At 38.0% G+C, this 15,401-nt stretch overlaps 1 protein-coding gene across 4 annotated transcripts in view; it reads right to left on the bottom strand.

The window, feature by feature from the left end:
• dpf3 (D4, zinc and double PHD fingers, family 3) overlaps positions 1–15,401 on the bottom strand; it is a 47,606-nt gene that overhangs the window by 10,723 nt on the left and 21,482 nt on the right. Inside the window, exons 4-8 of one of the 4 annotated variants that reach the window (XR_005130208.1) lie at positions 8,887–9,020; positions 7,165–7,260; positions 6,725–6,797; positions 4,229–4,270; positions 156–296 (exon numbers count right to left, since the gene is read on the bottom strand). Coding sequence is in view for 3 of the 4 variants with exons in the window: in XM_037537892.1 (XP_037393789.1) it covers positions 156–296; positions 4,229–4,270; positions 6,725–6,797; positions 7,165–7,260; positions 8,887–9,017 (483 nt within the window). In the remaining variant the exon portion in view is untranslated. The remainder of the gene's footprint in view (positions 1–155; positions 297–4,228; positions 4,271–6,724; positions 6,798–7,164; positions 7,261–8,886; positions 9,021–15,401) is intronic. The other 3 variants (XM_037537892.1, XM_037537893.1, XM_037537894.1) reach the window with 3 other exon arrangements.

Here is a 15,401-nt window from a genome sequence, read left to right as displayed (position 1 = left end):
GGCTGCAGAGCTCTAATTCTGTTTGTAGTGGTTTTGGCTAATCTTGTATGCAATGTCTAGACGTTAAAAACCAAAAGCAGTATATACTTCACTATGCATGTGGCGTGTTTGAGCAGATACTGTGTATAATAATGCCAGGTTGGCAGTCATCTTACGTTTATGGTTTTCAGGGTTGTGTTCGGGCGGTGACTGTGGAATTTCCGTTTCTCTCTCCTCCTCTCCTTCCTCCTCAGCGAGGTGTGTGTGGGTGTAGTGATAGCTCAGACCCGGCCGGTTCTTATAACGCTTACCACAAACTACAAAGGAGAAGGTGCAAAGTCACAATAATAAAACAATCTGATCTGAAATCAGTGCTACAGTACACTCCTATTTGAGCTGGGATACTAAAAAGCTCAATCTACAGGGCAGCTGGGCCTAAATTGCTAACACACAGACTACAGGGCAAGCACATAGAACTATGTCAGGATTATGCTGCAGATAAAATAATAGCAATACAATTCTGAAGTGAGCACATCACATGCTAGAACTAAACTACATAACGGTACATTCTGGCTGGTAGGGATGAATAGGTACCATAGCAGTGTCAGATGTGCATAAATATATATCGCTATTAGTCAAATACTACGATTCATCCAGTGATGTGTTATAACACAGTAAGGACTTCCACTGATGTTTTCAAATTTCTGTATAATGAAATAGGATTTAAAGGAGAATTCTACCAACATTTTAAAAATGTAAAAATGGTTTGACATGTCATGCACTGTTCTAGAGAACCTTCTCAGCCAGAATTGCTCATAATGTTGGTGATGAGAACCAGATGTTTGAAGTGTTTAATACCCTTAAAAGCTACCATACAGAGCATTTTTACACAAATATGTTATGAATATGTTGCCTGATGCCAGAAACATTGTTTTATGATAGTTTTAAAAAGAGCTTTTGGCCTAAAACGTATTTCTTAAAATTCATTCATGGCAGAGAGGTACATGCAGGTTGTGGTAAGGCACTATTATTTACCACTATTTTACCAACAACCATGTTACCTACACAAACTCAGAAGATGTGTAAGTTCACTGCTGGTTTTGGATTGGAAATAAAATGGCTATATTTGTATAGCACACATTACAACCCCTGGTTCCTCTCGTTGTTGTAAAGAAATCAGAAACGGGAAGCCAATTAACTATTTCACATCAGACCACTCTGAATGAATTTGATTACATCTCAACGTAATATTGATAAATCAGTTGAATGCCCAAAATCAAATTGTTCACAACAGCGGTGAGAGGAACCAGACATCGGAGCCATTTAATGCCTTTATATCTAAATGGTTTTGAGAATCAATTTTGACCAAATAAGCCAAAAAAATCTTTACAATTCATTCATGGTAGAGGGGTACATGCAGGCAAATGGGCAAAATAGTCCTCAAAGAATCCTCAAAGAATTTTTTTTTCAGATTTACCACTAATTCTCCGTTATCAACATTAGATATAAACACTCAAAAGACATAAGTAGGTTGACTGGTGCTTTTGGATAGTAAATAAAATTGATATATTTGTTATGTAGACATGACAACCCCAGTTTCCTATCCTCAACACTGTAAATATTTTTTTCTTTACAATGAACCATCTCACATCAAACCACCCCAACTAACTTTATTAATATCTCAACAGTTGAACTATGCAGAAATTTTATAAAACTGGTGGAATTCCCCTTTAAGTACAGTACTTTACTGTTGGCATTTTTTGTTTTCTAGGGCCAAGTAATTTATAATAATTAATAGTACATTAGTTCACTGCTAATCTTAGTCTAATGCATATTATGTAACATTCTCAGTTTGACTTTATGTAACGTATGCAGTAAACAGTGTATGCTTCAGCTGAGCGCCCAAATTTGTGGCTGAACTCTAAGGAGCTTAAACTGTAGTAACACAGGGAGTGCATAATTTACATTGCAACTTCACTGAGGATAAAGATTTCTTTATCAGCACTACAGCCATCAAAATGTGTAATTGCCATCAGCCCATCACTTTCGTATCAGGCCACCCCTGCTGATTTAGATCCATGTGCCAGTAACACAGGATTTTTAGCATAACACAAAGAGCTTTATTTAGGGACATTTGTAATTTAACATACAGGATGTAGTACATGAGGCATGTGATCTCGCCTGTCTTAACTTTTCAACTCTATGGTCAAGTTTCCACTAATACGTACAGTACCTGCTTAATCAAAAGAACCTGATAGATGCAAGCTGTCACATTATTAGATTGTAGAAATTAGATTTGGTATGCAGTGGGTTGATCAAGTTGTTTTCATGAAGCAGAGAAACATCAGATTCATTTATTGATTAACGACATTACAAGCGTTAACTGAGTTCACTGTCAGAGTGAAAGCAATTTTTTGTGTGTGTGAATTACATACACTGCAAAAAGTGATGCATTTACTTGATTCAAACGTGAACTTCATTTTCACATGCATAAAATTAAATCAATAACAATATTGTCTTTAGTTTATCCACTTTTGGCAAATTGCAATTAATCATATTCATTTCTGTAGTTAAGCACAATCACATGTATTATTTGTTCTAATATGTTTTTTGCTAGCACTGTCGCTTCACAGCAAGAAGGGACCAGGCTCCTTTCTGTGTGGAGTTTGTATATTCGCCCCGTGTCTGCGTGGGTATCCTCCGCATTCTCTGGTTTCCTCCCACAGTCCAAAGACATGCAGTCAGGCTAATTGGACATGTTAAATTGCCCCTGGGTGTGAGTGTGGTTGTGAATTTATATGTATGTCTGTCTGTCTGCCCTGCAATGGACAGGTGACCTGTCCAGGGTATATCCTGCCTTCCACCCAATGACTGCTGAGATAGGCTCCAACTGCCCTGTGACCCAGAAGGATAAGCGGTTTAGAAGATATGTGTTTTTTGCTCCATTTAAAAGCAGTGCATTTTGTTGCAGGTATTTGATTGGACAAAATAAGCTTTGTAAGAATATATCGATTACTTTCAATAACTTCATAACATTATTTTCATGACCTGAAAGCAGGGTTCAATTGAACTAAAATAAAAAAATCTAATGCAGTGCAGTGAAAACATGAAAATGGGTGAACACATTTTCTTATTTTCATCGCTAGCATCCAGTGAGAGAAGCAGTGGATCCACATTGTAGCCACTCTATCATACTACATTACTTCTTGTATTGAGGAGAACTGTATTTTTGCCATTGCTTTTGTTAGTATTTCTCCTGTAAGCACTGACTGCAGTCGGTCAGATTACAGATGTTACTCATATTGCTGCATCTGTGCTTTGTTTTGCTTGTAAATGACACGCAAGACTAGATGTACTTCAGTGATGAACAAATTCATAACATGACAGTAGCTGGAAAATCTGTGGTTTTATCAAGACAGCCACAATAAATAGAACTTCCGATTTATGCAATAATTTAAACACCCTCATTCAAATTGCCTTTTTTGACATTGGCAACTTTTAGCTTTTTCAAATTTCTAAATAAAAATAAATAGAAACCAAAATATAAAAACATCCATATACAGCACCCAATCAGTGGAACTGCAGATGGTTTGAAGCAACAAACTAGGAAAAATTAGCGCTGTGAAAAAATTAACTTTGATACTACCACTGTGTATATGTTTAAATCATGTATGCATTTGAATCAAGTGAATTTGCATCACTTTATGTATTTAGATTAATATAATACTGGGCTTCCAACTGCAGCAAAGGATTAAACTGCCTACAGTAATCTGTAATACACCAAAACTACAGGTGACTAGTGAACTGGAGTGCCACATTGGCTGGGCTGCACTCTGACTGGCATCTACACATGAACTCTACAGATGCTAGATAATTTAAAATAGACAAAGGCATAATGGAAGGCATAACATAAGACCGAAAAGGGAAGTCAGTGCATGCATGTCACCAGTGAGGCAAATTTATTGTTGGGGTCAGAAGAGGTGGCAGCATAGCAGAAGTATTAAAGGCAATCTCTGTACTCACTGCCTATTACCTCGAATTCAGTAAAGCCATTAGCATAAAGAAACTGAGCGTTGTTAGCCATGCATCCTAGCATTAGCCAAGCAGGAAACAATGCAGAGCGCGAGATTAGCTCCGTTTCGGCTGGTTAACGTTAAGCCCTCCTGATTAGCGGACAGCCTTGATAAGCCTTGTCATTCGTGCAGCCCTTAAGTCCAAGCAAGAGGAAGATGGCAACATGGCCGTATACCTGAGTCAGCAGTTTTTGAGTTATGCTTTTGTTTGTATCTGTCTGGAATAGAGAAGACACAAAGCAAAAGAACAGACAAGAAGACAAAACAAGTTTCATTCAAAGATGCTTCTGGAACCCAAAGATTTTTTCGTTTTTTCCTTCCGAGTAGATACATGCTCTTGAGATTACAAAAGACCACGCAGGCCTACTGTCCATGCTGAAATGGAAAACATATACAGAGATACAACACAAGCCAGTCTTTATACTGCAGAGGACTTTGAAGTTTTCTGGGTTGTTAATATGGCTGAAATAGGTTAACAAGGTTAAAGAAACCCACACTAATGCCCTGCAACTGAGAAATACAAGGAACATGAGGAGTAAATATATGAACTCACTGGAATAAAGGATTACACATGAAAAAATTAAACAAATGAGCCTGTGATCTATACCTGTATCTTCTTGTGTTAGGACTGCACAATATAGCATTTGGCTTTTGCAATACTGATATAAAAGAAGGCCTCAGTATGCAAATGAGCCCACAAACCAATTAGCACATGACCAATCACGGTTTCAGATTAACGTCTCTGGCTAGTTTGATCAATCAAAGTATTTATGTAATCTAACAAAAGTAAACACATATTTTTGGGCCAAAATAAAGGCAGATCTTTAACATATCACATGCCGCCATGTTTTCTATCACTGTTTAAAAGATGCACAAGCTTCCCCTATTTGCTGGATGCACTGTGAGCTTATCATTGAATTGTTTATTCAGAATGAAAGCGAGCTATTTTTTAGTTAAAATGAAACAGTACAAAGCAACTTTTATTGCTGTTCATTATTGAAAAAGGCAGTTTGTGAAGGTAGTTTACACTTTGTTACACTATATTTCCAAAAGTATTAATTTGTCTGCCTTCACATGCATATGAACTTGAGCGACATCTCACTCTTAATCTCACTCAACTCTCACTCTTAAAAGGCTTTAATATGATGTCAGCCCACACTTTGCTGTTGTAACAGCTTCAACTCTTCTGGGAAGGCTTTTCACAAGGTTTAGGAGTGTGTTTACGGGAATTTTGACCATTCTTACAGAAGCGCATGTAAGGTCAGACTCTGATGTTGGACGAGAAGGCCTGGCTCACAGTCTCTGCTCTAATTAATCCCAAAGGTTGAGGTCAGGACTCTGTGCAGGCCAGTCAAGTTCTTCCACACCAAACTCGCTTATTCATGTCTTTATGGACCTTGCTTTGTGCACTGGTGCGCAGTCATGTTGGAACAGGAAGGGGTCGTCCCCAAACTGTTTCCACAAAGTTGGGAGCATGAAATTGTCCAAAATCTCTTGTTCTGCTGAAGCATTAAGAGTTCCTTTCGCTGGAACTAAGGTGCCAAGCCCAACTCCTGAAAAACAACCCCACACCATAATCCCCCCTCAACCAAATTTCACACTTGGCACAATGCAGTCCGTTCTCCTGGGAACCGCCAAACCCAGACTCGTCCATCAGATTCCCTAACGGAGAAGCGTGATTCAGTGAACACATCCCCACTGCTCTAGAGTCCAGTGGCGGCGCTTTACACCACTGCATTCCACACTTTGCATTGCACTTGATGTAAGGCTTGGATGCAGCTGCTCGGCCATATAAACCCATTCATGAAACTCTCTACACTGTTCTTAAGCTAATCTGAAGGCCACATGAAGTTTGGAGGTCTGTAGCAATGGACTCTGCAGAAAGTTGGTGACCTCTGCACACTGTGCGCCTCAGCATCCGCATTTTTCGTGGCCTACATGGCTGAGTTGCTGTCATTACCAATCACTTCCACTTTGCCATACCAGTTGACTGTGGAGTATTTAGCACTGAGGAAATTTCACAACTGGACTTGTCGCACAGGTCGCATCCTATCACGGTACCACGCTGGAATTCACTGAGCTCCTGAGAGCAACCCATTCTTTCACAAATGTTTGTAGAGGCAGTCTATATGCCTAGATGCTTGGTTTTATACACCTGTGGCCATGGAAGTGATTGGAACACTTGAATTATTTGGATGGGTGAGTGAATACTTTTGGCAATATCACATTCTAGCTCTGAAAACAAAACCTCATATCTTTAAAAGTAACTTTATAGGAGAAAAATGTTCTCTAATTTCAATGGAAGTTAATACAAGATTCTTTAGTAATTTTGGACCATCACTGTTTGTCAACAGGAATATGACAACAGCAGCTATCATTTTCATTAATATCATAATGCACCTCCTCCTCTGCCACCCCCATCACTGAGTGAAAATGCCCAGCTCATTCAGAGACCCTCACTGATACTGTGTTTCACTCAGAAACATGTTATAATGATGATTCATACTGTGAGGTGAATCACAATTGCAATATATTGTAACATATTCACAACACAAGTCTTTAGGCCATATGGTGCAGCCCTAGTGTGCAGAGAACTAGCTACCAGCTGTCTGGAATTGCTGAAGGTGATAGAGTCATACTGATTTTGGTCAGTGTAATGAGGTGGTCCTTACTGTCACACACGTAGGGCTTGTCCTGGTCATCACTGGCCACTGCCTCTGCCCTCCTGCGGCCAGAGCCCCGGCTCTGAGCAACACAGCAGTTAACAGATGTGCCATCATCAGTGATAATAAAAGCATGGCTAGAAATTTATTTCACACCTGTAGCTCACTGAAACAAGCAGTGAAATTCAGCCAAAAGAACAGATTCTAAGCTTTCTTTAGACATATGTTATTTTGTTTGAACTCAAAACAAAATCACGTTTTTACATTTTCTCCATTAACTCATCAAATTAATGATGTAACTATGTAATTACATTTCAATAGTATAGCAGTAACAACTCGACTTTTCAGGGTTAAATGCAGGATGTGTTTTTCTGTTCTGTTTATTCCTCTGTTCTTGTCATAGCATTACTTTTCCATGTTGTCTTGCTTTGATGTGCCGCGTCACTCACCCTGCCTTTGTTTCGCTGCTTCCTCTTCGGTGTGTCCACTTCAAAGTCCTCATCATCATGGAAACCGTCCCCATTTTCCTCAGCTTCGAGCACCCTCTACAGATCATGGGAAAATATTTTTAGGCTCAGAGGAGATACCGGCCCGTTTTATATTTCAGAATTACGCGATACGATATCTTCAACAAGAGCCAAACAATGGTACTCAGTGAAGATTTTGGCAGTCATTGAGGGGAACTCTGATACTTTCAGGGGGTCTCTCTTCATCTCTGTATCGTAGGCAGGAACTGGACTAGTGAATAAGTGAATAAGACAACGGATGCCCAGCCTCTCCACTGGGACCATCAAAGAAAGTTTCAAAATGTGAAGGCCCTGTACAGAGTTCAAAGCAGGCCACAATGCACGCTGTCCAGCAAAAGTTGGTGACTTTTTTCATTGTTACGTTTCAATTAATGCATAAAAAGATGCTAAGTTTTGCTAATATTTCATATTTTTTCTACAACACTCAGCTTCATGTTCATTAAAGTCCCATGCTTGGTACAAACAGTGGATAATTTCAAAATAATGACTTGACAGTTTTTTCCAAACTGTTGTTAAAAGCACACATTGACAAAGCAGAACTTTCTTAGTCTAAAGATGTTTTAACCAGATGAAAGGTTTGAGTGCCGATGAGTGCTGACATCACAACAAGGACATAAAGTGCTTGACAATATGTTTATTTATATATATATATTTTAATAAACCTCACTCTTCTTTGAGTTCTTTGAGTGATGCCACAGGAGAACCGCTTTTGGTTACCAGAAGAACCATGTTTGAAAAGATATTTTAGAGTATGAAGAATATTCTCATAATGTAAAGGTGCAACACCAATTTAGGAGTTATTACTAGAACCTTTATATCTCATTTATGAAAATGGTTCTCAAAAGAACCACCCACAGAATGTTTTAGGGAACTGAAAGTGTTTCTTCTGTGGCATAATGCAAGGAAGCTGTTACCTTTTGACACCTTTTTTTTAAAGAACACTGGTAGTACCTCGTAAAAATGGCACCAATACAGGAGTCAGAGAAAAAATGATCATTCCAAGTTTCTATTGGTCTGTGACGATTGGCCCCTCCCAGTCTTGTCCATGTGCATTTTGTTTTGCTTTAAGTCCTGCCCCTTGTTTGGTAACTCCTCCCCTGATTGTTTTCACCTGACCCTCGTAAGCCCTGTGTTTGCCTCTTGTGTTTGCCGGTCTTTGTTTGATGTATCGGTCTCTGTTGGATGTTTGTTGTGTTGGTGTTCATTCTGGTTTATGTTATGTCTGCCCCTCGATCTATCAGTGTTGGCTCTATGACCCTGGACCGTTTTGACCACGACCCTGGATCTGCCTCTAATAAATCTCGCTTATCTCAGCATATGCATCTGCCTCCTCACTCCGCGTTACATGGTCCAAGTAGCGGACTGTTCACATAATTAATCACTTCTATAGGTCCAAATAATAAAATATTCCTATTAGCCCAAGTACTAGAGCATTTCTATTGATCGATTAGTCATAAAATAAAAATAAAAAACAGTGGTTGCCATTTGAAATGGCAAAATATATAAAACAAAAAATGAGGTTATAAGGTTTTTATGACAGTGACAAAATGTTAAATAAGATGCTTTAAACTGTAACTATTTTGAACGTTTTTGACTGACAGGGTATTTCGAAGCAAGTGTGCGTGTGTCTGTGTAGATGCGTACCTGGATCTCCAGCAGCGTCTCTTCTTCTTTAGAGCTGGTGTTCCTTTTCTCCAGAATCCCCTCCCCTCTCAACAGAGCCTCCAGAGCTGTGGCTTCAGAGGGTGGGGCTTCTTTCTTAGGCATCAAATCAGCTTCTGAGAGAAAAGGAGACAGAGAGAATTAACGAGAGAGAGAGAGAGAGAGAGAGAGAGAGAGAGAGAGAGAGAGAGAGAGAGAGAGAGAGAGAGAATAGGAGAGAGAATTAATGAGAGAGAGCGAGCGAGAGCGAGAGAGAGAATAGGAGAGAGAATTAATGAGAGAGAGAGAGAGAATAGGAGAGAGAATTAATGAGAGAGAGCGAGCGAGAGCGAGAGAGAGAATAGGAGAGAGAATTAATGAGAGAGAGAGAGAGAGTGAGAGAGAGAGAGAGAGAGAGAGAGAAAAGGAGACAAAAAATTAATGAGAGAGAGAGAGAGGGAGAGAGAGAAAAGGAGACAGAGAGAATTAATGAGAGACAGAGAGAGAAAAGGAGACAAAATTCATGAGAGAAAGAAAAGGAGAGAGAGAGAATGAGACAGAGAGAATTAATGAGAGAGAAAGCTAGAAAGAGAGAAAGACAGAGAGAGAGAAGGAGACAGTGAATTAATGAGAGCGATAGCGAGAGAGAGAGAAAAGGAGACAGAGAGAATTAATGAGAGATAGAGACAGACAGAGAGAGACCGACAGAGACAGAGTAAAAGACAGAGAGAATTAATAAGAGAGAGAGAGAGACAGAAAGACAGAGAATTAATGAGAGAGAGAGACAGAAAGACAGTAAATTAATAAGAGAGAGACTGAAAGACAGAGAATTAATAAGAGAGAGAGAGAGACAATATAGAAAGAAAAAGAGGGGGGGGAGAGAGAAGATAAGAGAGAAAGTGAAAGAAAAAAGCAATAAAAAGAAAGATGTGGAAAGAGAGATAATGAAACAAGAGAAAAGAAAGACAGAGTAAGGCAAGGAAAGATGAACAGCTGAGTTCTATGACTTTTGTAACCAAAATATACCATTGGGAAAAATAAAAACAAAGGAAAAATAATAAAGTGAAGGCAATTCAACTCAGGATGACTTAACCATCAATCTCTGCACTCTGTGTATATGTGTGCTGACGGTGAGAAGGTCAGTTGGGTGAGCTTTGTCCTGGATGCACCTGCGCTTCATACATTTATTCCACAGAGCTGATGGTCTGGCAGGCCTCATGAAAGGAGAAAGCCTCCAGGTGCTCAAGATAAAAGAGGGATAAAGGAGAGAGAGACGAAAAAGACTCTGTTTCTTCAATCCAGAGCTTTGTTCACTGATGCTCTACATGTTTAATCTATGCAGCAATGGACATCATGGCATCCAACACCTCCATGCTCTGTGTACTCTTTCCAGAACAAAGCAAAGAACCATGTGTTGGATGAGGCTTTTTCCCTTTAGTTTCTCTCTCTCTCTCTCTCTCTCTCTCTCTCTCTCTCTCTCTCTCTCTCTCTCTCTCTCTCTCTCTCTCTCTCTCTCTCTCTTCTTTGTGTCTGGCTCGTTCAGTCTCGTGGGAACTGTGCTGTCACTCAGTTGCTGATTGCACAAGCTGAGCATCTCCTAGTACTCTTCGCACCCATTTCCACCTGCTAATCAGCAGCCGGAGCAGACACTAAAGACAAAGAGCCTAATAGGAACAAATTCTTCAAACACGCAACAATCAGCACAACAGATTGCCATTCCCAGCTTCCTGAATTTAATTAAATCACTAGATTGCATTCGCCAATCAGTGACTGTCAAGAAACACAATTTCGTATAGATTTATTTAGCGACTGTGGGATTTGAACTCAAATGTTATTCAGTACTTAAAACCTGAATTCCTGTTAAATGGTGTAAATGTGTGTAGAAATTAATAGCAGCAAACAAAGAAACAAATAAAACATAAAATGCAAAAGGACGTGCCAACATAATTTAACACAATATGCTTGCTTTCAACCTTTCAATGTCTTGAGTTATTCTTGTATTATTATTCTTGTGTTATTAATATATATATATATATATATATATATATATATATATATATATATATATATATATATATATATATATATATATATATATATATTACACATTTTGCTAATGTCTGATTCAAATAGCATAATTGTGTGATTATTGACAATGACATGAATCGCATTTACATTTGATTTATGTTATCACTTTATGTTTCTAAACAGAATTGAGTCTGCATTTGTGACATTTCTGTTTGTGCTAAAGTCAAGAAATAATTCAAATAAAGTAAATGATGTTTGCACAACAATTACTTTTCATCAAATTAAAATCAGATATGATGACAATAAAATATATGATGACAATAGTAGTTTTATGCAGTCCTCTTTCAAACTCTTTCAAAAACACACAATCATCAGATTCAGCCACTAAAGGAGGGGGTCCAAAGCACAACCTGCCTTACATGATGTTCTTCTGCATGTAAGAGTTTGATACATTATGTAAACATGGTTGAAGTTTCAAAATGTACAGTTCACTCTGCAGGTCAATAAAGTCTATATATGAAAAAAATTAAGCTACAGAAACAGCCTGTCTCGAATTTACTTTACTCCTCTTGTGATTGTGTGATATCACAAAAACACACACACACACACATATACACACACACACACATATATACATATATATATATAAATTAAAAGTGCAGTGTAGTCCCTTTCAGTTCAATAATTAGTTTCTGAACTGATTTAGTTTGATTTCTGCATTTACTACACTCGGTTGACACTGCAGTTAGTTGAACTCCTGTGAATGTGGGATGCAGTCTTGAATTTGTGCATGATTACATAAACTCTAACCCAACTCCAAAATATACACCGGTCTTTCACATTAACTTCTTAGTACTACACAGGCTTATACCTCACTGCCAATCACATTGGCAGTTCTCCAGGATCAGGCCTAAACTCATTGATGTTCAACTCAAGATGCAGTTTCTGCAGTGAGACCCTTCACCTGCACCACCACTGCTTTGACTCTGCTACCACTAATTAGTTATAAAGCATAATGACACTAACAAAAATAATGAAGTCTCACTCACTGTGCCTTAGCAGCTAAAATCATTGACAACTGTTCGAACAGCTGTTTATACCACAGCTGTTTCATAACTTTAACTATTCACTGATTGTTAATGTAACTGTGTATCTGATTCAATGCCCTGTATTGTGCCACAAACAAAAAGTAGTCTGAGCTGAAACACTCCTTATAACCTCTTCATGAATTCTCAGGTCTAAACTTTTGTAGACTAAATATGTGTAAATATGCAAATATGTTCATATGTTCATAAAATCCTTTGCTTTGAGTGAACTCATACCGTACCTATGTTTATTTTATTAAAACAAATAACTGAACATTCCATTTTCTCACTAACAAAACTGCTACAATGGTATTTCAGTGCTAGCCAGCACTTGACCAGCAAATATAGCTTTGAGCAGTTATTTACATATATGTATTATATGTATATCTTATGTTAAACATCTTATATTTGAACAAAATATGTATGTATTATTTTTAGGGTTTGAGACAGCCAACAGAAAGTACACCACAAATTATTATTTTGTATATATTTAGCTCATTACTATTACAGTTAATGCTGGGTTTACACATTATAGCATATTATAGCATAACCCTCGTAAACACCTTATGTATGAATACTTGTTTTTCTTCATTGTTCTTGAGCTAATTCTGTACAGAAGTCCAAATATTTACAATACATCTTTTCATTGTGCACATCTTTTGTTTTATGTGTTTAATATTTTTTGGTATTGTGTGTTATCTACATTTTTTCTACCCAATTTATTATTATATATATTACTTGTTCTCTGCTGACATCAGTACCAGTCTGTGCATGTTTTATCTTCTTTAGAAGATAAAAGTTTGTGTGTCTGAAAAGAAATGTCACAAACCATGCTTTCTATAAGGCTTCACCGACTGAGTGGCCACAAATATGTTCTCCCTCTACATCCACGTCAGAAGCTCTTACATTTCTTTTCCCTGAGAGAAATAACATTAGGCTGCTAACTGTTAGCAAACACATATCTCACGTTCCAAACTGTATCTGTAATGATGGACTCTGTCTCTGCTGGAAAGATACAGCTGTGTTGTTGTGGTGAAAATGTTTTGGTGGCTGTTTGCAGCTCTTACATGGTTTAGACATTTAGTCATGACGACTGAGTGAAAAGACAGTTTTCATTATGCTGGAACAGAACAAATGCAGCCTATTCTGAATGGGTGAAAATGTAGTTTCTGGCCGGACAACAACCATTAACTTCCTGCTGTCCAGAAACCTAGAGAGTTTATAAATGGTTGGGATGCACCATGGAAACTGCATGGGGTTCTAAAAATCAAACATGACAATACTGTTACTGAAAACATGTTCTGAGTGATTTATATATTTAACATAAAAGAGATTTATCTGGATGTGTAAAGCTTCACTGAGATTCTTTTTCATTATTTTTTTCTGATTTACCACTATTTTATTATTATCAACTTACCATATCACTGCTGTCCAAAAACCAACTAAACAAAAAACTATTACTGCCATTTTAATTTTTTTTCTTTATCATTTGAACAGCAGTTTTTCTTTACGTTATGTGAACTTTTCCTGATAAATGCACCAATATAAATGCTCTAAAACTGCTTAGAAAATCTCTTTACATTAACTTACATTAAATATGAAAGTTTAAAAATAACCATTGCTGCCCTCTCCTATAAAGTTACCATTTTGGAGATGCTTGTTTTTCTTTAGACAGCATTGATAGAGAATTATTTCTAGGATGTGTCGAATTTCACTAGTATATATTTGTGTTAGAGACTTTGTAACCCCTGATCCTTATCACCATAACTGCAAAGAAATCTGTTTCTCTACAATAAACCATTTCACAATAAACCACTGTGTGGTTTGATTTAGTTAGAAATTTTGAAAATTGGTGGAATTTCCATTTATGAAGTTGCAAAATGGTATCAGTACATCTAATCATTCAAGTCTAGAAGTCTAGAGATTTCATTGTTACTTTGCTATATACTCCATGTACATCATACAGTTCTTTATATGAATTCATTGTTTTATTTTGATTGTAATAGTCACCACCACCACCAGTTCCTTTAAGGAGAGATTAAACTTTTCTTTTTCATTTCATTCTTAATGTCACACAATTCCCTGCTTCTTCATAGTCATACAGACATAAAGTGATGTGGTACCACAACCACCCCACACCCCAAACACCCCAAGATCCTCAGCCTCCAGCCACAGTAACCCCATACCCACCCATAATACCCCTCTAAGTGAAGGAAAGAAATAAATCACATTTAACATTATTATGTAATTAATTACCTAGATACACAATGAATTACGCTAGCAGTCAATCTACATTTTATATTGTCAGGTTCAAATTAACACTTGTGATTTCTTTTTGTTGGTTTTGGTATCAAAAATAGAAAAAATATAGTATAAATGTATAGGATTGTTTTGCTTTTTGCAAATAAAGTATTTCTTTCTTTTGCTTTTTTTCAGAAAGCTATGAGTGAGAAATAACTACATAAAATAACTTTTACTGAAAAACAGGGAACCAAGTTCAGAGAGGTCATTGTTTTTAAGAGAGCTGCCAACACAGGCGGTTTCATTAAGTGGTCCCCAAGAATTATACAAATTGAGTTCACTTAAAAATAGCTGTACAGCTGGTTGCCTTGGTATTTTAAAGAGGAGACACGCTTTTTACAGTGTGAGCTGTTGAATGGCGATCATGTTTATAGTGGCAGCATTCTTACTCTCTTGAAATGTAAGATACAGCAAGTTGATTTCAAAGTTTAGACAAGCACAGGAACTCTGCCCTAATCCAGCCAACATGCAATTTCACAGCACAGCTTTGTTTACACTCTGCAGCTCCGGTATCCTTATAGGCCTTATATAAGTCTTGTAGACAAATGTAGCTCTACCCAAGGCTCTCCATCTGCGATATTTCATTCCTTGGTTGAGCAAGGCACTTGGAATTGCTTGGTGCACAGTGAAAGGAGGCCTTCTAGACTGCAGTATTAGTTTGCTGAAAACAATGCATTGGGCTTCCTTTAGACACAGACTGGCCTTTATTCATTCTTATCGAGTTCCACAAGCTCTATCAAACCCTCCCCTCCCCAACAACAACCACCAACACCAACTAAGCCTCGCTTACATTCTGATGCTGCATGGCCAAATGATTTAAGGGGCCCAGTCAGGGCACACACACAGAAAGAGAGAGAGAGAGAGAGAGAGAGAGAGAGAGAGAGAGAGAGAGACAGAGAGAGAAAGAGAGAGAGAAAGAAAGAGAGAAAGGGTAATGAGAGCCAGATGGGGCCAATGCTACAGTCTCTGAATGACCATGGAGAAAAGGAAGGGGAGAGAGAGGGAGAAAGAGAGAGAGAGATAGAGAGACGAAAGAAATATGAAGCCAAGGTGTATAGCCTGGGAGGGAGTTTGTGTCTGTGTGAGAAAGACAGAGGAACCTTC

The sequence above is a fragment of the Pygocentrus nattereri genome, chromosome 4, assembly GCF_015220715.1.
Source record: "Pygocentrus nattereri isolate fPygNat1 chromosome 4, fPygNat1.pri, whole genome shotgun sequence".
Taxonomy (NCBI): domain Eukaryota; kingdom Metazoa; phylum Chordata; class Actinopteri; order Characiformes; family Serrasalmidae; genus Pygocentrus; species Pygocentrus nattereri.
This window is presented reverse-complemented; position numbering and strand designations above follow the sequence as displayed.